Consider the following 25,812-nt stretch of genomic DNA (forward strand, 5'->3'; position numbering starts at 1 on the left):
TTCCTCTACAAGGGTTTTGCTGTAACGTTTGTGGGGCAAGTTAAACCCAGTCCTTAATGGTTGCATAGTACAATAAGTTGATACCAGATGTAAACTGAATGTCTTCCGTAAGGGCAAAGTTTTGAGATTGTCGTTCCTACAGACAATTGTTAGAATACAACAGAACATATGTAATAAGTTATTTTTTCTCACTGATTGCTATTTGCTCATTGCTGTTAGTGATCTCCTGGCCAACCACAACATGTACTGTGACATTTGTTGAGAATGTAAAAAAAAATAAGCGCATCGTCGTACCACTTTAGACAACATTTCCTGACGAGAAACTTTTTTTTTCTTTTTTGTGGCCAATCGAAAATATGCCAATAACTTATTAAAACTAAAAGCTACATTAGTAATATTTTCAGGACGTGCGCTTTGGTATCGCAAATGTTTGTACCAAGTTATAATGAATTTGAAGCGTGAATTCTTGAGATATAGCCTAATTACCGAAAATCATTAATTACGTAAATTGCTCATTAATATTCACGGGATATTTAGCAAAACCTAATCAAGTCTTGCCATTACCCTACGGAATACGTCTTCAAAAATCACGTTTGAATTGAGCAAGCCGTTATGGAGAAAACGATGACACAGACCGACAGACACACACACACACAGACACACAGACTTCCACCCATAAATATATCTCTTCCTTACGGAAGAAAAAATAGTATAAATTGACTTAATGAATGTTGAAATCAAGTGTGTTGTTTTTGTTAACAGTATTGTAATGAACCATTCATTAGTGCCATCTGAACTTCGGTACTGCTCAAACATCGTTATGCTCACTGTTTCAATATCATTTCAATTTGCTTGAAACGAGTAAGCTTATTTCGCGATGGCTAGTTTTCAAACTTTTCACACACTGTGCTTTTCCCTATTGTACTTTACATAATTTAGATGTCATATTTTTGGTCACATCTAATGATACTATGAGACAAAAAAGCTGAAAGCATGGGTGACATACAAGTAATTGGAACCATTCCTGAATCATGTGTAGCTATCACTGACTGTGTCAAATGTGTTAATGGGACAATGTTCTCATTAATTACAAACGGCTGCGTTCTTCAGAAACACATACGGGCCATTATCTAACACTTGCATAAGTTATTTGATAAGCTACAAATGCGAAGTGCCGTACTTTTAGTGTCAAATGTGTACAGAGCATTAAGTGTAATGGTATATATATATATATATATATATATATATATATATATATATATATATATATATATATATATATATGAATTGTCTGATGATCGCACTAGGCGTGAAACTCCGAGTTACAACCAAGAAAGAGTTCCAGTACTACCAAAACTATATATATATATATATATATATATATATATATATATATATATATATATATATATATATATATATATATGTATATATATATATATATATATAGCGTCTAAACATAATCTATATCTACATATATCTATATCTATATCTATATATATATATATATATATATATATATATATATATATATATATATAAAACGGTGAGTATCAATCTGCAAAGACAGTGCTCTATATCGTAGTGGCAGAGCGTAATAGTTTTGGTAGTACTGGAACTCTTTCTTGGTTGTAACTCGGAGTTTCACGCTTTGTATATATATATATATATATATATATATATATATATATATATATATATATATATATATATATATATATATATATTTTACTCAGAGTAGCCGATAAACATAAACTTCGGCACGAATAACTCTGTTTTTTTTTATATCGATATGATAAAAACAGCATCAATATTGATTGCTGGACGGATAAGTAGTAACTAAATTCACCATGGGACGTGCATCTAGACACGACAGCGTCTAAACATAAACTGCAACATACCAGATTTAAAGCTTTAATTTCGATGACTCAAAGTAATTCATCCAATCCATCCATTTTTTTTACAGTTTGTTATTTTTATGTAACAAATGTCGATTTTGAGTCCACGCCACGAAATGTTGGCTCGTTATTATACCGGACCGAATGTAGGTTTTTTGTGCCTTTCCTTTTAGGGTTATGTTTCAAACCCGTTACATTTTGCTATCGGTGTAACCGTAAGGATTAAATGGGATTATATTTTGTTCTGGTTCAACTTTTTCTGTTATCATATCTCTACAGATAACTTTTTTCATACTTTAATGTTTATCCCTAATCCGAAGTGGAGCGAACAAGAGGTTGTTTCATTGTCTCAGACCGTACGTAAACAATGGCTATATTTCGTTGTCTCGATGACAATGTTTAAATGTATGTATGTATGTATGTATGTATGTATGTATGTATGTATGTATGTATGGATGGATGGATGGATGGATAAATGGATGGATGGATGGATGGATGGATGGGTGGATGGGATGGATGGCACTGGAGAGTGGCGATTTTCTTGTTTGAATCGAAGCAATCTTCGTAGTATGTAGATCCAAATCCGAAACACAATGAACAAGATAGGGGGTCTTGTAGATTATATTTCGTAAGAGTTAGACTTGTTTATATAACCAAATTTAGACCAAGAAAAAGTATTGTGCGTTACACTTGACCCAACCTAATTTCGACTACCGTTCCACAAGGTCAGAGAGGTCAATGTCATGTTAACAGTCTCTATGGTTACGATGTTTCATTCACAAGGTTTCTTTGGCTTATCTTTCAAATTGTCGTAAAATGTTCATGAGGACAAGGATAGTACATGTGTCTTGGCACATTGCATTCATTTGCACAGTGATGCATACTCTTACTATTTCTGTATTTTTATTTTACCACTTAGAGAAATCTTGTTTCTGGTTTTGTGGTTACAAATTGCCTAGTTAGAGTGGTTTTATTTTAGTTTCCTATTACGATCAGAATTAATTTTAGTAACGTTTACTCTTTGTTGAAGGTCGAGCTTTTAAAGCAACAGTTATCGTTCGGTCAGTTGGGGTTGTTGTTGGCGCTAAGCGTAGCCGTAGTAGTCTTTACTCCTCATAAACACTACTACCACGTGATTATGACGTCATTCAAATCATGTTTAGTACTCTGAGGGTATAGATGTGTAACACTTATAAAACATGATAACCGGCCTTAACCGTGACTTTATTCTTTGACCCCAGACTTCAAGGTCAATACGGATGATTTATCACAATCGTAAAGTTTCACTGATGACTCTTTAAAGAAAGGACGTCACGGTAAAGTCTCGAGAAATGCACAGCTTTATTACTATCCAAAACATGACAAGATGTCAACAGGAATATTCGACATTTTATGCCATTTAATGTGTTCTCTATGCACTGACAGTGATATAGACTTTTGCAGATACAACGGATCATGGGGAACAAAGACGGGCGAATTTGAATGTAGAAACTAAGGATTATATTCGAACTCTGACTAATCTGACGAATAAGTCGTTTTGTTGATATTGTTTCCTAAAAGTGAAAGTTGTCGTTCATCCAGAATGATGACGTCATACCTATTCTTGAAATAGGCTGGACCTAGAAAAGTTGGTAGTATGCCAAGTGTTGAATAGTTGGGAGGTTAGACCATTTTGCACGTATGATTACGCAGAGTACCGAATTGTGAAATAATGGCCGGTGGGTGAACTGGATAGTATTACTGATAAATGACATTCTCGTTTCCTTTTACAAAAATAGAGTGTCGACAGCGTGATAAATATAATTGAGCTGACCAGACTGGTACACAGCTAAAATTTATCAGATCTGAATCAGGACTGTGACAGCGCTGGTACAGGTGTGACCATCAGGTCCTATGCAGGGAAATGGATTTAGGCCTGTGGCAGGCCTTATGGGTCAGGGGTGTGGCAGGCCTGACCTGACCGGCATGTGGCAGGTCTGTCCCATATCAGGCATGTGGGAGGCATGACCAGTCAGATCTGGCAGGCCTGTCTTGTCAGGCCTGTGGCATGTCTGTTCCATCAGGCCTGTGATAGCGCCGCACTGCCTTATATATGTCAGCAGTATGCTATATGAACTTTGAGAACAAATATACGTTGAAGTCGAATTATTAATCTAAAGAAATATAATAGGATAAAACCAAACACTAATTTATTTGGGGCATAAAACTGATGACGATCTTTCAATATATTTCCCCTTCCTTTCATTTTCTATATAGAAAGAAGGGTGATACAGAATGGAAGAAGTTTATCACGACGGCGCCGGCGCTACTTCGAGATTCAAATTAGAATCATGGTTTTGAATTTAAATAATTCAGTATGAGCAGGTTTTGACAGAACAGTGCAACGATAATTGTTCACGTTCAAAACATAAAAATGGAGAATGTACAAAGAATTCAAACAACTGCCAGACATGAAGCAAATTTAAAAGTGAATGCGAGCTAGCTTGAAAATCATTCATTTTTCACATTTTTTTAACAGAAAAATTTATGTGTTTTGTAAGATTTAATATATGCTAGCCTTAGTCCATTGTGTGCATAGATCAAAGAACGGGACAGCTGAAACGACTAAAATAGTCAAGCTTACGCATGTGATATAGATGGACCTTTGGGACAGCTGAAACTAATGTAAGAGAGCCGAGAGTGTAGTAGAGATATCGCTCATCGGGATATCTGACACTGTTGCACTTTATTACAGAAAGCTATGCGAAATGAAGTATCTTCCATACATGTATGATTTTCAGCAATTTGCTACTGATAGTGGATAAGGACGAACACAATCATTTCGGCAATTAGACATAAATTAATCAACAAGTTACACTTATTTATAGAGGCACTTAACAGTATATAATTTTTTACCTCAGGAATTTGTGGCTATTAGGATTTTCCCTTCCCTCCTTAATAGAAAGATCTTCACCCCCCTTAGTAGAATTATAAGCGTTTAAGTTCTACGAGTCAAACGGAAGCTTGTTTCTAGAAAATCGCTGTTCTGTACGTATGTACGATAAAGTGAACGGTTGAAAGAGATAAAGTAATATCATATTTCAAAGTAACTCGAAAGGAAACAGAAAGAGTCTTAACGCCCATTTCTTGTGATAAGTCGGTTAGGACATCAACCCTTCATTGCAATTGTTTAAGAGAGTGGTGTATCTCTATGTCCTTTGATTCTTGTACCCGTTAATCACTGACAATTCAACACCAATAACGTAAATAGCATTTATTGAGTTGTTTTTCTTAAAAGCAGTTAATCAAAATCTCATAATTCATGGTTAACTTTAATAAAATAAAGTCCGAGATACAATCCGCGAAAAAACAACGGTGCGTTTGCTTACTTGTTGCAATCAGGAATGGGACAACGTTCAAGCAAACAAAACACACGGAGTAATTATTAGTGCCTTACTACACGTTAAAATATTGAGTACGACGACTGTTACTGTTACATTATAACTTTCCATATATAACAGCATTGTGTGAACCTAAGTAAGTAAGGAATATGGCTAAAATATCAATGTGTGAATCTCTCTGAACAATTTCAGTAACATTTAACACTCCTAATTAAAGGCGACTGTTTTTTGAATATATAATAAGTTATCGCCACTCACTAAAACCAACCCCCTTACGTACAATTCTAGTTGGAGCGTTAAAATCAATCCTAGATAAAATACACAGGCTATTGTATATGTCATTAACACATTTCGTAGTTATAAAAGCCCCAAATCCAGTAATTATATATAATCTACGACTATAATGGTACAACATTGGAAAGAAACAATGTAAACTTGTTTGTGATTTCACTCGATGTTGAAAGTTGTAAGGGCACTATCTCAGTTTATTTAGAGTCTAACATTGTGACTCATATAATTCCGTTGTGGTTAGTATAAATACCCTTTGACCTTGCAACATGTTTCAATAATTGTTTTGTGGCTACTTACTTAGTTTCAGAAATACCCAGGGGAAACAAATTTTATGAAACGAGAAGGGAAATGATTAGAATAATTTTTGTCTTTTAAAGTGTTAATTAATTAATTAATTAATGAAAGTGTTATGGAATAATGTAAGGATAAATCTGAAGGTTACATACATACATACATACATACATACATACATACATACATACATACATATAACGGAGAAAGAGATACATGTACGGAAAATCAGACAAAGTGACATATGGCAATTTGAGAGGATGACGTTCAATCGATTATATCTGTTAAATTGTGTCATTATGTACGAATGCGACGGAGATAAATCTTACAGCGGTTTTATACGATCGGGGTTTATGTTTCTTGAGTTGGATATCCTAAGTAATGAGTGTATAACGTAAAAGTTTGATGTAAGTTATCTCTGTATGTTATTACAGTAAACTGATCGTCGAACGAGACAGTTGATCTACTGCAAGTTCTCGTAAAATGACTGCTACATCAAACCCGAGATGTCACAATTTCACTTACTAGTCAAATAATATGGATGTAGCAACTTGGCTAACAATACACATTTTAGGTTTTGTAGGACAATACTTGTGTGTCTTTTGACCAGGAAAGTTTCACCGACTCTAGGAATATAAGTTAGATCATTTTTCCAAGAACAAGGTTGACCTCAAATGACCGTTTACATTTCTTACCACCGCGTGTCTTTATCAACAAATTCTTCACCATGAATCACAGCATGTAGTTTTATGGTTCTTGCGTATTTACAGCCAGGAAATGCCACATTGAGTTTCAAATATACTATAACCCAAACCCTTGTTCTAGCACCTTAGCCCGTTTGAGAGTGTCTCAATCTTTCACCGTGTCATATATTCCTTTACAAGTTCATTTTTAGCAGTGATTACTATAACTAGAGTACAGGAACGTTCTTACAGACATGTGTGTGTTTATCAGAAATATATGATAATGCAGTGATACATTCGAATTTTGTAAATCTTAAACTCCAAACGGCTTCTGTTATCATATAACGCTGCAGTTTAACAGTCATCTATCTATCTATCTATCTATCTATCTATCTATCTATCTATCTATCTATCTATCTATCTATCTATCTATCTATCTATCTATCTATCTATCTATCTATCTATCTATCTATCTATCTATCTATCTATCTATCTATCCATCCATCCATCCATCCATCCATCCATCCATCCATCCATCTATCTATCTATCTATCTATCCATCCATCTATTTATCTATCCATCCATCCATCCATCCATCCATCTATTTATCTATCTATCTATCTGTCTGTCTGTCTGTCTGTCTGTCTGTCTGACTGTCTGTCTGTCTGTCTGTCTGTCTGTCTGTCTGTCTGTCTGTCTGTCTGTCTATATAACGTGATTCATGTTCTGCAATCATATTAATAATCATACTATTAATAATCAGATATGTACAATTAATCGTTGCCAAATTGTAGTCAATATTGAATCACACATACGAGAAGATTTGTGAAGCTATTTTTTGTGTTGACTGAGTAAGACAATTAGCATGGTTCCAATTACACAGCTTTGGTGACTAGGTGGGGTCTGTATCAATAATAGTGTTTATTTGACTTTTTGGGGGTCCATGACATATCAATGTAATTGTGGTGTGTGTTTCTCTTTTTGAAATGTCTGATATTCACGCTATTTGCCACGATATTTCTCTCAAATTTCGTAGATAAATTTTTGGGTCGGCATGGAAAAATTAGGAAGGTCAGTATGACCGAAACCACACCCTTTTATTTGGCCTGATACACAATTTTCTCATGCTCAATTTACGGATTTTTGGCATTGTATTTCAGTCCAGCTGCACTAGCCGAAACTGTAATAGTATTTTTTCGATCACGTATTAACCAACCAACGTATTCACTGAAAATTGCTAAAGTACCAATAATTATACATTGTATATGCCACTTAGAGGTCTATTTTATCTATACGTAGTATACTACTAAATTGGTATCGTGATTCATTGGGGTGTTCATATTTGGGTGCGGACCCGAAAATTTGATTGCATTTATTGCATCATGCTATGTGTACATCTACACAAATATGTTCACCCACACATGTGAGTCAGTACTGTTCAAGGTATATGGTATTACAAGGAAGTCAGTATATCTAACAAGACAGTTTCAGTTTTTTTCAAAAACGTAGTGCAGTGATGATCATACAGTTTGGCATTTCATATTTCATAATAAGAGAGAACTATTTCCAATTTCGTCACATTCATATACTAACAGTCATAAGCATGCTTAAAATAAGCCATCATCACATGGTAAATAAAATAGCGTATCGCTTTCTTCCTGACAGACAAACAATCAACGCCTACTATCCTTGCCTCACAAACAAGTAATCTGATTTTCGATATTACATTTCATGTGATTATTTGCTTCCCTGTACAAATACTTTCTATCTCTGATTGGGTTTTGGTTCTAATTTAAAATCCTATTTTTATTGGTTCAAAACCAGAACAAATAAACATATAATAATTAGTATTAAATCGTATAGTAAATTTATACGCAAAATTGAAAGATGAAACCGTTAGCTAGTCGATTCGTACGTGTATTCTCTATTCCTGTTTCACAAATTATGCCACGGTCTCATGAACAAATCATGTCAAATTTGAACTTTCCAAATTAGCGTCAGAACAAACAAGTAGTCAAATATATACGGGCGTCGCAGTGAGAATATCATTCCATTGCTCTGACTATCATGCTCATGTATGTACCGTAATTCAACACTAACGCATCGACAGTTGTCCAGTTTAATCCTAGGCTAAATTAGGGGCGTGTATTTGATGAAGAATGAATCCGCGAAGCAAATAATGATTGACGTGCGAAGGGTTCGATTGATTGGCTTTCGCCCACGAAGTTCGTCCAGCATAAATAAAATGAAAAGTCTTATTAGCCGATTAGTATGTATTAAATGTCATTGTAGAACTGGTGACCGATCACATGCGTAACATTAGTAGAAGCATATTGTGTTGAAGTCAGAGGTTCCTCGTTTTGGAATTCGTATTGACAGCGAACGTTTAGTTGTTGACTTCGTAGGCTGGGTCCATATTTGTGTGAACATAACCAAGAATTTCAAAGCATACAATTATGGTAAGCATACAATCTATATTCAGTGATTATATGAATTAGTTTAGAGTCGCTAACCTTCTTTGAGTTAATGGCGATTTTAGCATTGTGTTTCGATTTTATAGAATGGACGATATTTGAACTATCATCTCCATCGAGTCTGTGATCTGCAAACGTGGCTATGAAATCGTTTGTTTAATACGGGTTATATTGAAACTGTCACTGTAAAGCCGCCTTTACTGTCATCATAGCATAACCATTGTAACTACCAGGCCATGATGTCACTAAAAGCTAAACAATTTGGCTGTAGGATCAGATGGATGTAATGATTAGACCAAGTAATGCTTTGAAACCAGAGAAGACTGTGGACACGAGATCATACTATATGCTGACATGCCGAAAACGCCATACCATACACCATATACCATATATCATAATACTCAGTATGATCATCTCAAGTTGCCATACTTTTAGCCGTCTTATCTTCGATCAGAGAAATGGTGTTCAGCGATTCATGAAATAGCGGTTGTTTATTGTAAAATTCTCCGAAATCAGCGAATGGTTTATCACTGGTTGGATAGTTGTGTTTACTGACATTGATGAAATGTCAGTGAACTTTTGTTGTACCAATATGTCATTACACTGGAGTAGTTGAAGTTATTGCTGCTGACAAGTTTTGGCTCTCGTCGCCTCCAGATCTATACAATAAGGAGTTTTCTTTGCCTTATCAAAACTTGCCTTTATTTTGATAAAAGGGGTTTAAGGGCAAACCTGGTTGTAATACTAAACGTTGTTTGTGATATTGTACCTACTTAAGTCATCTTCCAGCTGTATCGTTTAATGTGTAGAATACAAACAACATAAGGGAGTGCTGGGGAATGTAAGAGTTGACGGAAAAAAGAGCATTGATAGAGAGAAGTTGAGAGAAAGAACGGGTTGAGAGAGGAATATATATATATATATATATATATATATATATATATATATATATATATATATATATATATATATATATATATATATATAAATAAATATATATATATATTTAGATAGATAGATAGATATATAGATAGATAGATAGATAGATAATTAGATAGATAGATAGACAGACAGACAGACAGACAGACAGACAGACAGACAGACAGACAGACAGATCGAGATAACAGGATTATTTAGAATGGGGAGAAACAATTTAGAGGTGAGCTAGAGACTCTGACAGAGAGAGTATGCATATTTATGTCACAAAGACCCAATGACAGAAATAGCGACAGACACATTTTATCACAGCAAATGACATTGTTGACAAAAAATGGGCGAGGGCCACAGTTTGTTGACGACTTTTACGAGCTTTCAAACACACTTGTAAAATGTCAAATACTTAAATTTGAAACTAACTCGTGGTACCATAATATAAACCCAGACCATTTCATAAATAAATAGTTAATGACCCGTAATTTACGTACGTAAACATTTGTTTTTCATTGTAAAGTGATAGTCCATGTTGTGAACTATGTTCTTTCGGCGTCATCTTCTTCGTCCGTTGTATCAGCTAGAATCAAATCGTATACACTACAGTGGATGTCTCGAGGATGAACTATTTGCAGGCTGTATGAATATTTCTGACGTAATAGTAACTTTGCCAGCACAGACATAACAATTGGGAATTTACATGAAGTGTTGGCGCCATTCCATTGTGCTATTTTAGTCATAAATATGAAACCGTTATTCATCATAACTTAAGCATTTTTATTACTTTGAAAACGAAAGAAACACACCCGTATAAAGTATTCCATAATTTTTATGTCATATGTTGTTCACGTCTGTATATAACATACAAGCATTAAGTTTAGATATTGTATTAAAGGCCCGAGATTCAATCCCAGGTTCTTGTATTAGTGTTATCTTATCAGTGGAGGCATAAGGATTAATACAAGGATTATAACTGTGTTCTGGGCCAACCATTTCTATAGCCCTGTGAGACAGCTTATACCATGTTTATTTTGAGATGGGTTTTAATGCTGATGACTTTAACAACTGTTGAAAAGTTTCCTCGTAGGAATGTAGGTCCCCAATCAAATACAGACTTTAGTGTGTTTTGTCTGTCAACCCGAGTAAGCTATAGATGTCTAGCTAGGTGTCAATGTTCGAACGATCTGACATTGGATGTGTACGTTTATACTAACAACATTAGTACCCTCCATAACTTTGTTTCAAAGGTACGCCTTGTGAATTCACATACTTGACTGAATTCATTTTTAAGTTCGACATTTGTACATATAAATTCTTTAAGTTCCATCGCGTTCCTAGTATTGCCCTTTGCTACTAGACATAAATTCAAAAATAGAAAGACATTTTTTATAAAACACGATCCTTGCAACGAGCAAACTGTTGACACGTATTCAATGACAAGATTATTTCTTGATTTCTAATTAAAACTCAAGATGATTGACAGCCAAAATAATACAATTACTACTTTGAAGTGATTCTTGAAGGAGAGTTAAAGGGGGTCTTGGGGTGTTCTTATTCGAGTCTTAAGCAAACCATAACGTCGACGTATCAGTTACAGAAGACAAAACCATATTAAATGACCGGAGTATATTAAAACTGAATAACGAAGATAAAACTCTTTGGTATCTTCATTGAATTGACCTATCGGTAAAGGCTAGCTTGACAGTTACAAAGTTTAATAAAAATAAAATAACTACTTTAAATATGACTATGTTGATACATTAACGCCTATCAAAGTATTTCGGATGACATTGATAGAAATACGACAACTCGGTCTCGTATTAATGAGAAATTAGTTCGCTTGATGTTATAGTTAGGCCATAGAGTCACGAGAGAACAGATTGAGATAACGCTCTCAACAGAGAGTTATTTCATCAATCGTATTCTATATTCATGGATGGATGGATGGATGGATGTACAGTAATGTCTTTGGAAAGAAATTCCACTTTTATGATCGCTATAAAACGAAAAGGTGAAAGTGTCGTAAATACAGAGTAAAAGTATTATGTCTAGGAAAAATTATTAGAGAGAGAGAGAGAGAGAGAGCATCATCAAAAAACAATTTAAGAAACCTAAGGCCCAATAAAACAAATTGTGTGGTTCCGATTAGAATAGGTGGGGTAGGTTGATATTTTTTATTTTATTTTATTATATATTTTTTTCTGTGTGAGTGTCTAGTTCAGGTTTTCCGTTGCTTTCCAAATGGTCTCTGTGTTGTTTATTTCTTCCTATCAGATGTACAGCCATTACAGATTGGAAGAATATTGTTATCTTGTCTTTTTAAGTTGATGTCAGTTTCCGCATCTACTATTTCTTGCGAGATTTTTGAGATTTTATTAATTTTTCGTCGAATACGTAAAACAAAAGTTTAGGGTCGGCAGTGAAAATCTAGGTGGGGTCGGGGAACCGGAACCAAAGAATTATTTTCTTAGGCCTAATATAAATATAATTGGTATATATACTAAATTAAATCATAGTAATAGTAATTTTTCAATTAATGTGAATACTATTTTATAAATTAATGTGAATACTATAATTTTATAAATTAATGTCAATTGTCGTTGATGCAACACTCATTATCAGCTGAAGATATGTAAGAGTAACTACGCTCATGCAGAATTGGTTCTGGACTTGATTTGGAAACAATCTGTGAAGATGCCTTCCAGTGCTTAAATCAAATTACCTAGATCATAATACTTTACTGGAAGATGCAAATACAGAAAAAATACTGAATGTGTGTTTTTTTTCGAACGGAGTAATTACGTACAAGACTCCAACAAGCCAACTTATCTATACTTACTTAGTAGTTTATTCTCTCAGCTGCTGTGGTGGTGGTGAAACTTTATTAATTCACAACAGTGTTTAGAATATAGAGAGTTTCGAAAACTTTAGAGTTCTTTTTGGGTTGTTCTACATGATCACAATTTATCCAAACACTCTTTAATACTAAGTTAACAAAACATTTTGGAATACAATGCATTATTATATTATTTTGCATATTCATTAATCTATTCAACGACATAATATTGTTGTTTCTTACAGTTGTCACTAAAATTTAAAGGAAGTGAATATTTTAGTCTACCCGATATCTTTATAACTTGAGACAACTAACGAAAGGAATGTTCATTAAATTAATTACCCGCTAATAGGATATATAACAAGTACTACGATATACCCAAGAAATACAAACCAAGAATAAAAGAAAAACCTACTTGTGTTGCTTTCTCATTTTCATTTCTATAAATAATGGTAAATTGATTAAAACCAACCAGTAGAGAAAAGTAGTGAGATACACATGTAAGAAACTAATGTTACTATGGGAACTCAATCTCAATATGTTTCGAACTATGCTGGTGAAGGTAATGGTTGTTGTTGTTGTTGTTGTTGTTGTTGTTGTTGTTGTTGTTGTTGTTGGTGGTGGTGGTAATGGCGGTGTGTCGTCGTCGTCGTCGTTGTTGTTGTTGTTGTTGTTGTTGTTGTTGTTGTTGTTGTTGTTGTTGGTGGTGGTGGTGGTGGTGGTAGCGATGGTGATGATGATATTGAGATAATTTATATGACATACATGATAAGTAACATGTAGTATTAATTTATTCAAAGTGTATAAAACTTAAAATATACATGTAGGTATGTTAAAATCCTCTCTATCTATAACTGTCTCTATTTCTGTCTTATCAACGGGTGTTCACATATCAAACCATTGGCTCGCTTACTGACATCCCAAGGTTACCATCTTGACAGATGAGTTATTTGATGTTAAATGCACAAATTGGCGATGGCTTTTACAGGTGAAAGCGAATAGTGAAGGTCTGTCTATGGTTACAATCCTTGGGTCTGTGTAATAGGTATTGCAACTATTATATTACTTACACCAGTTACTTTCATCTAATAAATGCTTTCTTAATTGCTGATGAGATCAATGTCACTTTGTTATAGGCTTGCAATAGACATAGCGGAAAGATATCGAGAAACAGTTCTGAAAGTGTTTTTTTATGGAGTATACTTGACCATTGGTGTTCATTCCAACACTGTGATTGGCCAAATCGATTGCTGTCCACTGGATTTCAATGTTTTAAAATATTTCGGGCAAAGAGTTCACTTTTACAACTTGTGAACATATTTCAAGCGCGCCAAAGGGGAATTTCACAACATCATTTTGTAGAGATTGCTTCTTGTTCGTAAGTTGAGGTCATCTAATGTTAACTTTTAAAAGCCTTTAAAACTGCAGGGTACTTATTTGGAACGCTCCCCTGGGACCTTATATCATTACCTTTGCATAAGAATTTCAACTACCCGCTGACTCAATTTTCAAGTCAGTAACTTCAATAGTGTTTGACATGAGTTGAAACAAATGTTTTTATTGCAATACTTCATCAGTTATATGTACATGGTGAATTGCGTATCTCTAAATAGTTAAATCACTGTTTTTATCATCACACAGAACTGGTTGTATACTGCCCTTCTCCTGACCGCGATTGACTTACTGACGTCACAAGCAACGTGTCCGACCACGGAATGCAATGATGGATTACGGGGTGATATCCGTTGCTGGAATTCCACCCCGAGCGAGATTCGTGTTGGATGGGGTTTCAAGGATTTTGGTGTTTGTTTGTCGCCTGAAAATTGCTTCCCGCGTGGAGTGAACGACGGGACTGAGTACGGTGGAAAGTTAGATGAGGTTAATTTCACGTATCAGGTGAAACCGATTATAGTTCAAACAGGAGACACGTAAGTGTTAGTTTTCTGTTGTAAACATTATAATTAGGACAAATAAAGAATAGTGTCTTTCCGATAACCTGACCGATCCTAGTTTAAACCGCCGATCCTATTAAATATATTTAATTTGTAAATGACAAATGGTAAAATAATGACAATCTACTTCTTCTATTTACTGTAGATTTACTTGCCAAAGAATCTCGAGTTACTTTTAAAAAAATCACATTCCAGAGAGAAACGATGTCATTTCAGCCTTAGCTATAGCATAATTTTATATAATTGCCTTCATTTTCTTCTTTGACACCTCATCAACTGTTACAGAAGTGTTGTTACTAACGAGTATCTAAATTCTGACCTACCTACCCTATTTGTGAAGTCGTGTTATTTTTGTCTAATGGGTGCTCAAGTGATTGAGCATTCGGAAAAAAACTCTACCATGTAAAAACTGATGTCGACATAATTAAGTAGGTGTGAACCTTGACCTTGATGCATATAAAGATTGATCCCCGCATCACATGTACGTTTGCTACATTTTCTAAATTTTTGTTTTGTAATATATATAAATGAGTTCAGAAAACGCCCTCTATGTTTCTTATAAAGGTATGTTTCATCAGGGACTTCTAAGTATAATAAACTGCACCATGCTGAACGACTCGCTCAAAAATTTAAATTATATACATTTAGACTTAGAGAATATGCAAACTAATGAAGCATACTTTGGGAAATAAAACCTGATCAGACGTTTAATAGCCGTTCTGTATTCATTTATCAGGTTGTAGATGTATACATATAAATAATTATACACGTGAACCACATTTTAAGTGGAAAAAGAGTCATTGACCTTTAAAACCCCTATGGCCCAATTTTCCACGGGTGATTATGCAAATGAGATAAAACGGTCCTAATGCAAATATTCAAATCTAGAAATGATTAGATTATGTCTTTAGATCCGATGTTAATTCATCGTTACATGTACTAACACAGTTTTATTGTTGGTATTTTTTTAAATTGTACTCGTTAAAATATTTATTTTGAAATCGGTTGAATCTCGTCTCATTTCTTTTATTGTGTATAAGTTGCAATATGACACTTCGGATAAAGTATGCCGCTTTATGACGTCACTTCCGCCTTACATAATGAATCTGAAATAAATTTTTCTTCAATACGTACTTCATTTATTTTTATAAGAATAATTGCAAATCTGAACTTTGCCTTTTATTTCTCACCTATATTTTTTGTTTCATTTGTTTTCAGATTAGTCTTTCATTCCCTAGAGGACGATTTGCAATTGGATCTTGTAATGGTGTCTGAACAATATTTTCAGGATTGTGGTCGAGTGGGAATACCTTTACAAACTAACATTACACGGAACGAAATTAGAATTAATTCAAATGATTTAAACCCTGGTGAAAATTTTATAATCCACAAAGGTCGTAGAAATGACGTATATCGATGCGACTTTGGTTTAAAAATGGAAATTTTTGTCAAAGGTAACATGTGTGGAGGTAATTCCCGTCAACCAATGTGTAGTGGACATGGTGAATGTGTATCTGGTCAAGGTAAGGATGAACGTGATTTTCGTTGCTCGTGTTGTAAGGGATACAGTGGTGTTCACTGCGATTACTTCCGTCCGCAGTTCAGATGTTCAACTAGTCCCTGCAAAAATGGTGGGACGTGTGTGGCCACTAATAACATATTTGAATGTACGTGCCCAACTGGATTTACTGGACGAATATGTGGCAATGAAATAAAAGAGTTGGTAAACCCTACGGTGGACTCAAAAGCAACATCTATAGCTGATCGTTTGGAATGGATAACTGTACAAACACAAATATCGTCTCTTAGTTGTCAAATGTGGCAGGTAGGAAAATTAAAATGTTTTAATTTTTATTTTTATGTCGCATTGTACAGTAAGGAAGACTGGCAACATTTTCCGGTTCATACAGCGAAATTCACAATACCATGCAGCTTTTCTGTTTGATACAACCACGCAGAAACCAATAAAGAACTGGTCATGCTACACATGACAAGATTGAATAAGTACAGTTTCTTGCTACATTTTGTCTGAGTAAAATGAACTACACATGCTACCATACAGACATCAAATGAACACCACAAAGGACATTTTATCGCGTGTTTGATATAAAGAAAAGCATAAAAATTATGTATACTAGCAATATGTATGTATGTATGTATGTATGTATGTATGTATGTATGTATGTATGTATGTATGTGTGTATGTGTGTATGTATGTATGTATGTGTGTGTGTATGTATGTATGTATGTATGTATGTATGTATGTATGTAGCAGAGTAAAGCTATGCAATTCTAACTATGGTGTAATTATGTCTTATAGGAAAACACAACCAAACAAATCGACCTACTAGATGCACTCTACAAATTTATACGAGATGAACTCATCCCGACTGCTACTGGATATTGTCAAATTGGTGGAACCAATTACGGATTGGATTTTGAATCACGTGATTTGATATGTTACAATAATCGAACAGTGTTCAGGTAAGGAAATGACGATGTCCTTGATTTCTGATCACGTGTTTGGTAGATTTAATAAATCTTGTGGAAATATTTGAAGAGGCGCAACATATAACCGAAGTTGCTGAATTGAATAAAACTGATATGGTAATATATTAATAACTCTCCCTATATGTCCAATAAATTTATATTTACTACATAAAGTACATATTCCGGATTCCATCCTCGGATAGCGGGTTTAAATTTCATTTTCCAACTTGAGACTAATTTTTTTTTTATCTTGATAAATATGTTTACTGAAAACTTATGCCGTGAATGAGTATAAAATCATCGTACATATTGAATGAATGGTGATCGGACATACGTGTAGAAAAACATATGTAAAACAGCCCTAGAAGTGTAAGCTTCGCTTAACATTTCGAGCAATACCTCTTGTCGCACATGTTTGAGTTTGAGGTTTCTCTACGAGAGATGAATGAGGGTTATCGGCGTATTCAAATTTTATGACGGCGATCTTTCTATCAGTGACATAACATTGTGTACTGTGTGTAGTGCAAACTCAGAGGAAAAAAAGTATTTATTTATGTAAACGTAGATTGTGCCTCGGAAAAAACTCGTCAAATTTGTGCTGTTACTTTGTTCGAGAAAACATTGACTTATTCTCAATAAAACATCTATTAAAAAATCGGGAGTAATTTTATAATCCAATATGGCCACCGAAAATTGTATTAACTCTTTTGAACGACAATTTCTTTGAAATCAAGATGGTAAACCAAGTAAATCCTTTTTATAGTTCTTTTTATAGTTTATTTCAAACGGGCAAGGAACAACTAAAGTCTTACATATGACAAAGTTTGGAATTGACTATTTTTGATTTTGAGGTCCGAGGCGGATTCTAGCGATGAGTGTTGTCGTATGCAAATTAGATGACAACAATTCATTTCATTGGATTGCATTGATTGATCTTAGATAATGCACTCTATAATTTCATTGAAATCTGTTGTTTTTAAAAAAAGAAAAAGAAATTGCCTTTAGTGAAAATAACCTACTTATATATGAAATCAGATAGAACAAATAGAAACATAGTACAAAATGGGTGGGGGGGGGGTTACGTTACATTTGTCATTCATAGAGAAAAAAATTGAACAATGAAAAATACATAAATAAATGAAAATACACATTTTATTTTCATTTTGATGTACTACGGAAATATATTTAATATATAGTTATATTATTACTCGTGTAACAAATCAAAAGTCAGTCATTATATTTTAACGGTTTATCCGTGTCATTCGTGATGAAGATGCCATATTGAGAATTATTTATGGATCCGAGCGTTGTGGTCTTGGAATGTGCCACCGACTATGTAGTAATTCAAGTCAAACTATTTCACATTCTCTCTTTATAGGGTCAGTCTTACAACGCCAAGTTCATCGTTGATATCAACGGCAGAACTACTTTGCATCACGCATTATTACCTGGATAAGAACACTGCGAAATTCAATGTATTTGATTATACATTTGAAATTGACTCGTCATTTCCGCTTCCGGTGTATTCGTTGCCCGCCAATGAAATTGACTGTGATGATCCTGAAACAATGGAAGGACTATGTACTAAGAAAGAATCATATGGAATTTATGGTTAAGTATCGTTTATTACAAAATCACAACTGCTTCTATTGCTTGGTAAAACTGTTCACATCGTTGCCCCCCTGGGGGCAATACCTAACAGGGATAGCATTTCATGTTCTTTCTTTCTTTCTTTCCTTCTTTCCTTCTTTCTTTCTTTCTTTCTTTCTTTCTGGCTGTCTGTCTGTCTGTCTGTCTGTCTGTCTGTCTGTCTTTCTTTTGCCCGTCCACCCACCCACCAAACAACCACCCACCCACTCGCTCGCTCGCTCGCCGCCCGCCACTCACTCACTCACTCACTCACTCACTCACTCACTCACTCACTCACTCACTCACTCACTCACTCACTCACTCACTCACTCACTCACTCACTCACTCACTCACTCACTCACTCACTCACTCACTCACACACACACACACACACACACACACACACACAGAATGTTCATATGAGTTTATGATCAACAAACGTGAATTTTGCAATGCAGTGATTTTTTCTAGTGACGATAGTTAATGCTGACATAGGTCTTATTTCTTTCAGTGAAATCATTTTCGGATTTATATTATCTATGTAAATTTACTTAGATGTTATTACCCATTATTTGTCTTCGTTCAGCCAAGGACAATAGGAGTGATGACCTAAAGGGCCTTTGTCACCACGAATTGCTAGACAAGTAGTGACAACCCTTAGGTCACCAGTATTTTCCGACTGACTGAAGAAAAATATTGGAGAATAACATAATTATACCAGTGCTAGTAATATCAAAGAAAAGTCGGGGAAAGTAATGGCAATTTTGAACATTTTGACTCATATTTCGAACACAGCAGAACCAGTGACGTAGACACGCTTTGTAGTGACATAGAAGCGCGCTGTCGTGACGTAGAACGACCAGCCTATATTTTTTGTTCAACTTCGCTCGTGCATGGTATAATGTTGTGTTTGAAAGTATGTTAATACGGTATGTTAATACCTTGAAAGAGAAGTACTAACGTGTTGTTTTTCATTCATTTAAATCTGGAAAGCAGAGCTTCCATCAAAGTCTCCATACATCACCGACAAATTTAATATAACTTATCCAAAAGAGGGCGGTACTGCTGCCAAGCGCAAAGGCCACTCACCATGGATCATACTCTACATTATGATACCAATCTGCTTACTATTGATTCTGATTATGGCCATAGGATTGTATTTGTGGAAGAGGAAATATGTTAGGAGTTATACGTGAGTATTTAGGAGATTTAGAAACGTTTAGAGTGATATTTTTTTTTACAATAAACTTCATGTTAGTGTTCACTAGATCTGTAAGATACAACCACACAGAAAGCGTTAAAGTGATCATATGGATGAGGATTGGGTATATATTTTAAATTTTAATTTATAAAACAATTTTATCATGGCTTCATGGCAAATAAATTTCAAAACATGTCTGTATGTTGACATAGTTCATTCCATCATGGATACATTAGGGGAGACCCAGCCACCATTTCCTGTACACAAAATGTCCAAACAAACTGTATTCGTGCAATCTTACTTTCTTAAAGTTTAGCATGGACTCCTGTGCCTCAGTCAACCCAGCTGTATAATTGAGGACCTGGTAGGATAGAGGTTACAATGTGAATGTTTTAATCCTATGTGCTTATAAAGGCAGCAATGGATTGTATGCTACCTATGGAGTTGAGGAAGCATAAACAGCTGTTGTGCCACTATAGATCCGTACCAAGGGTAATACCTGTAAAGCGGTTTGAGAACAAAGTGGAAATGCCCTATATAAAAACTAACATAAAAAACTAACATTATTTTCGTAGTAGGTTTCAAACGGAGTTAACACTAATATGAAAGGGGCTGTAGCGGATGGTGCAATTTTTGCAACGCCAGACGATGAAAAGAATCAGTGTTTATAAGACGACATTTTGTTTGAATTGTCAACTGACTTCCATTGTAATTTTATCACCATAAACACCTGATAAGTTGGTCGGTTAAAAAAAACAAGAAAAAGAACAAACAATTAACGTGTGCGTATTTCATAATCGCACTTTTAGAAATACGGGGATGCCTAGAAATAAGGAGGAAATTGTAAAACATTCGATTTATCAAGATTGGAATTAGAAAAGTAAAATGCGAGATTTTTTTGTTGTTGCTAATATAACATTCTTCTTTTTCGACAGGTTCAGGGAGAACGTACGTCTAGCTAAAATTGCCAAAAGTTATGGTCGCCCGGACTCCATGAATGTTGAAACACAGCTCAAACGCAAAGAATATCTCTACGGAGACGCTCAGAATGGGGACGCTAAAAATGGAGCTATTCCTGATCGTCAAGTTAGCGCCAGTCCTGTTCCTGGAAGTGCCAACTCTACTCTTCAGCTCCCACCGAGGACAAGAATGGACTCTGATACGAGATCGAAACGTTCGAGTAGAGCTTCGGATGTGAGGCGGCTCTCGAGTGACGATGTCAAAATTCTAGCATTGCAGCCACGTGAGGATAACTCACCACATGGCTATGAAAACAGAGCGTTTCAATTTATAGACGATAAAGAGGAAAGCTCTGATGTGGCGGCAGATGGCATTGATCCCGTAGCTGTATGAAGTGTAGACTTATGTAAATGATGTATATTGTGTGAAACCTTTGTATATTTGGTATGAAGCTAATGATGCTGTATATATTTTGCTATATGCCATCGTCTTTTTTGTTTTTTGTCAAGAGAATCTTACTATTTATAAAGGCATTATGATGACGCCATCAAATTAGGAGTAACGACGGCCAATTCTGAAAATTGTCAATATTCGAGTTAGATTTTTTAAATTCAATTTTTGATAGTTTTCATGTGCCGCCGGATTAATCTTACATCAAATTCTGAAATACCGAATCATGTACATACCTTAAAGCATTTGAGCTAAATAATCTCGAGTTTAAATATGAGTGATACGAGGGTAGCTTGTCTGATAATGTGCGCATTATAAATTTATCTTGGTTCCTCGTTCATTCTTACCGCTGGTGGCGCTGTACTCAACAAATGTCTTGTGTGCTCATCAGCGCACCCCCGGTCCTGGAGAACGAAGCAAACTAATTCTAAACAAGGCATAACCATGATGACAACGACGTTAACTTTTATGACTGGTTTTAAATGCATTGCTCACGACCAAATAACTGTGACTAAAAACGACCGAGCGAGTTTTCCTTGTTAACCAATAACCGGCCAACTCGTCGTTAGTAAAAACCGTCACCCTCATTCAGCGAAATTCAAAAGTAATTCATTGTCCATATTGCAACAAGGGATTTTTCCTAACATGAAGTCAACATTTGTGTACTGTGCCGAAAATTCAGCAAGTTGACAAACTCTTTCAACTGTCTATTGCACATACCTCAAGTAGTGTAGAGCTTGGGTGAACTTGGGGTTCAACGAATTAAAGTTAGTGTCACAAAACCTTAGTGTTGGGATTACAGCTATGATCTCATAAACATTTTTAGCACAACTGAACTTGTTCAGTAGTGCTATAGGGATCGCCCGGCGTCTGTCTGTGTGTGTGTGTGGATGTGTGTGTGTGTGTGTGTGTGTGTGTGTGTGTGTAAACAACTTAAAGTCAAAAACCGCTGAACCGATTGCCATGATATTTGGTGGGTCCATTACTTTGGGTGTCTAGTTGGGAAATTGTTCAAATCAAAATGATCGCATCACAGGTGTGTGATTTGGGTCAAAAAATGTGATTTTTGGTCAAAAAACTTAAACTCAGAAACTACTGGGCAGATTGGTGCGAAATTTGGTGGGAACATTCTTAAGGTGGTGTAAAGTAAGATTTGTTCATGACGGGATGATTCCATCAGTGATATGCAAATTAGGGCTAAAATGTGTCTTTTTGGTTAAAAATCTATAATTCTAAAACTACTGAGCAGATTGGGCTGAAATTTAATGGGAATGTATCTAGGGATGTATGGACGAAGAAATGTTAAGCTTACCATGATTCCATGAGTGATATGCAAATTAGGTGTAAAAATGTTCATTTTTGGTCAAAAACTTATATCTCAAAAAGTACTTGGTCAATTAGTCTGAAACTTGGCGAGATGTTTCTGAAACTGTTATTCTGCAGATTTTCTTAAAAACATTTTGACAAAATTGGCCCTAGCGACCATGACCACGCCCTTAGCAACAACCAAATGGCAGTATATTTTGGTCAAATAACAACATCATCTGGTAAGCAAGTGAGTAAACATTCAAAAAATGTATGCAAATACCCTAGCAACCATGACCACGCCCATAGCAACAGCCAAACGGAGGTGTATTTCACAAAGATAACAACAGGGTTTAATAGATAATTGAATAAACATCCAAAAAATGTATGTAAATTTGCATAGCAACAAGACCACGCCCATAACAACAGCCAAATAATCACGTATATTGCAAAGATAACAACAGGAATAGAAAGACAGATGAATTAACATTCAAAAAATGTATGCAAATACCCTAGTAACCATGACCACGCCCATAGCAACAGCCAAATGGTGGTGTATTTCACAAAGATAACAACAGGGTTTAATAGACAATTGAATAAACATTCAAAAAATGTATGTAAATTTTCCTAGCAACAAGACCACGCCCATAGCAACAGCCAAATGATCACGTATATTGCAAAGACAATATCAGGAATTCATACACAAGTGAACAAAAACATACACAAATGTATGCAAATATATCTAACAACATGACCACGCCCATAGCAACAGCCAAATGATAGCATTTATCGTAAAGATAACAACATGGTTGGATAGGCAACTGGATAGTTATTCAGCAAATAAACACCTATTGTTAGCATAGACTAGCATATGGATAAACATTTTTAAAAACTACAGTTGTGCTACAACGCCATTGGCGGTATTTTTACTTTTTGATTTAATTAAACTGACGTACTAATAGTATACATTCTTTAGATAAATGTGTATATGTATATAAAACTTTCTTTGTTGTAGGAATGTAGTGTGCTAGTTTTGATGGTCCTAACCGTACAGAGAGAGAGAGAGAGAGAGAGAGAGAGAGAGAGAGAGAGAGAGAGAGAGAGAGAGAGAGAGAGAGAGAGAGAGAGAGAGAGAGAGAGAGAGAGAGAGAGAGAGAGAGAGAGAGAGAGAGCGAGAGAGAGAGAGAGAGAGAGAGAGAGAGAGCGAGAGAGAGAGAGAGAGAGAGAGAGTGAACGACAAAACATCGAGATAGGGGGGGAGGGGAGAGAGAGACAGCCAGCCAGACAGACAGACAGACAGACATACAGATAGATAGACAGACAGAGAGACAGCGAGAGAGAGACAGACATACAGACAGACAGACAGAGACACAGACAGACAGACAGAGACAGACAGACAGACAGACAGACAGACAGACAGACAGACAGACAGACAGAGACAGGGAGGGAGGTGGATGGGGGGAGTATGAGAGGCTGAAACGAAATTTCAGAATTTTCGATATCATTATTGTTGTATATGTGTGACACCGTTTACAGTAATTTTGAAGATTTCTGGGGAAGATAACCCCCATCAAATTGTGATTGTATTTTTAAAATAGAAATTTGCGTCTAATCTATCTGCACATATACTGTTATTGTCATGGTAATGTGACCCTCACTTCAAATTGCAAACATATGTCATCCACGCTTGATATTTGCAGGCATATACTTAGACTAAGACTGCAAATTGATAAATCGTAGACAAATATTAGGGCAAGGGTACATTTTATAATCAACCTATGACGTAGGGATATTTGAGTGCGCAGGCGCTGGTATGGGTGTAGACGATTTATACGACTCTGTCCGTATTGTACATTTCATGTATAAAATTTGACGAGGGACAGATTTATTAGCAATCGCAATAAAAATACCATTCTGAATTTCGGTATTTTGCCTTTTTTTTATCAAGCCCTGGTTTAAGAGAGTTTGCGATTTTTCGACTTTGATTGTGTGTCCACACGTGACAACATATATATGAGATTAATCCATTGATCGACATTACCTTATCCTTAAATCTAATACAGATTAACAGAATGATGGGAAAGGTTAGATGATGACGATTTTCCTTAATTCTTATTTATTTCTCAATGTTTTAAGTATTATAATACTTTTGAGAGCTTGTGCAAGCATATGCCATATCAGACTATTAAATTACTTTACCCGACTCGGTCAAGAAAATCAAAACTTTACTGATAGATTTGCCTTTCGACAAAGAGTCTAGCTAGCATATGTTGTAAATTTTGACCCAAAATGAAATGAATTTTATCGTACATTACACTCTTTTAGAGTCATATATAAAGTAATAAATTAATGCATCACATATGCATGGAAGCGATAGGTCAACTTATATATGTATAAATTAAATTGAATTGAGGAAAGAATTCGAAAAGTGACACGTGTAGGATTCAAACCCATGGCCACGTCCTCTGAATACTATAGCCAGAGTGCTCTGGCCAGTGAACTCACGCGTCAACTGGTAGATTTCCGTGTGTATTTTTCTTATATATATATATATATATATATATATATATATATATATATGTTCATATTCATCTATTCTACATACACTCTCACCAAACTCCCGCTCGTATTTTCATTAGACTTTGTCACCGATGGTGGCGCTGTGACAGTTGCAAACATTATGTTATTGGGTACGGCAACCTTGTTTGGTTAAATATTAACCATTCTTAACAGACGTTCATCACAACGACTTTTTCGTTGTACACATATCAAGACTGTTAGAAAAATCCTATATTTCTATTTCATATGGTCTGATGACGTCATTCACTTGTACCCGAGACTCGCCGTGTTAATGAACTCAAGCTTACTGGTCGGTCACGTGTGATACGAGATGAACTGAGAGTATGGGAACTATTCATACACCAACGATTACACTTGGCCTTACGGTCGTTGTCGGTAAGTACGTGTCGTTGTCATTTTAAAATGAGCACGCAATATTTACTTTCTACTTGACAACAAGCAATAAATGTATACCGTTTTGCG

At 35.4% G+C, this 25,812-nt stretch overlaps 1 protein-coding gene across 2 annotated transcripts in view; it reads left to right on the forward strand.

The window, feature by feature from the left end:
• LOC144444757 (uncharacterized) overlaps window positions 1–22,253 on the forward strand; it is a 39,980-nt gene extending 17,727 nt beyond the window's left edge. Inside the window, exons 1-7 of one of the 2 annotated variants that reach the window (XM_078134285.1) lie at window positions 8,863–9,002; window positions 14,425–14,711; window positions 15,954–16,560; window positions 17,056–17,219; window positions 18,604–18,836; window positions 19,851–20,046; window positions 20,991–22,253. In XM_078134285.1, the coding sequence (XP_077990411.1) occupies window positions 9,000–9,002; window positions 14,425–14,711; window positions 15,954–16,560; window positions 17,056–17,219; window positions 18,604–18,836; window positions 19,851–20,046; window positions 20,991–21,408 (1,908 nt within the window). In that variant the 5' untranslated portion in view covers window positions 8,863–8,999 and the 3' untranslated portion in view covers window positions 21,409–22,253. Of the gene's footprint in view, window positions 1–8,862; window positions 9,003–14,424; window positions 14,712–15,953; window positions 16,561–17,055; window positions 17,220–18,603; window positions 18,837–19,850; window positions 20,047–20,990 lie in introns of those variants that run through there. The other variant, XM_078134284.1, reaches the window with a different exon arrangement.
• The last annotated feature ends 3,559 nt before the right edge of the window (window positions 22,254–25,812 follow it).

Source organism: Glandiceps talaboti, chromosome 13 (genome assembly GCF_964340395.1).
Source record: "Glandiceps talaboti chromosome 13, keGlaTala1.1, whole genome shotgun sequence".
Lineage (NCBI taxonomy): Eukaryota > Metazoa > Hemichordata > Enteropneusta > Spengelidae > Glandiceps > Glandiceps talaboti.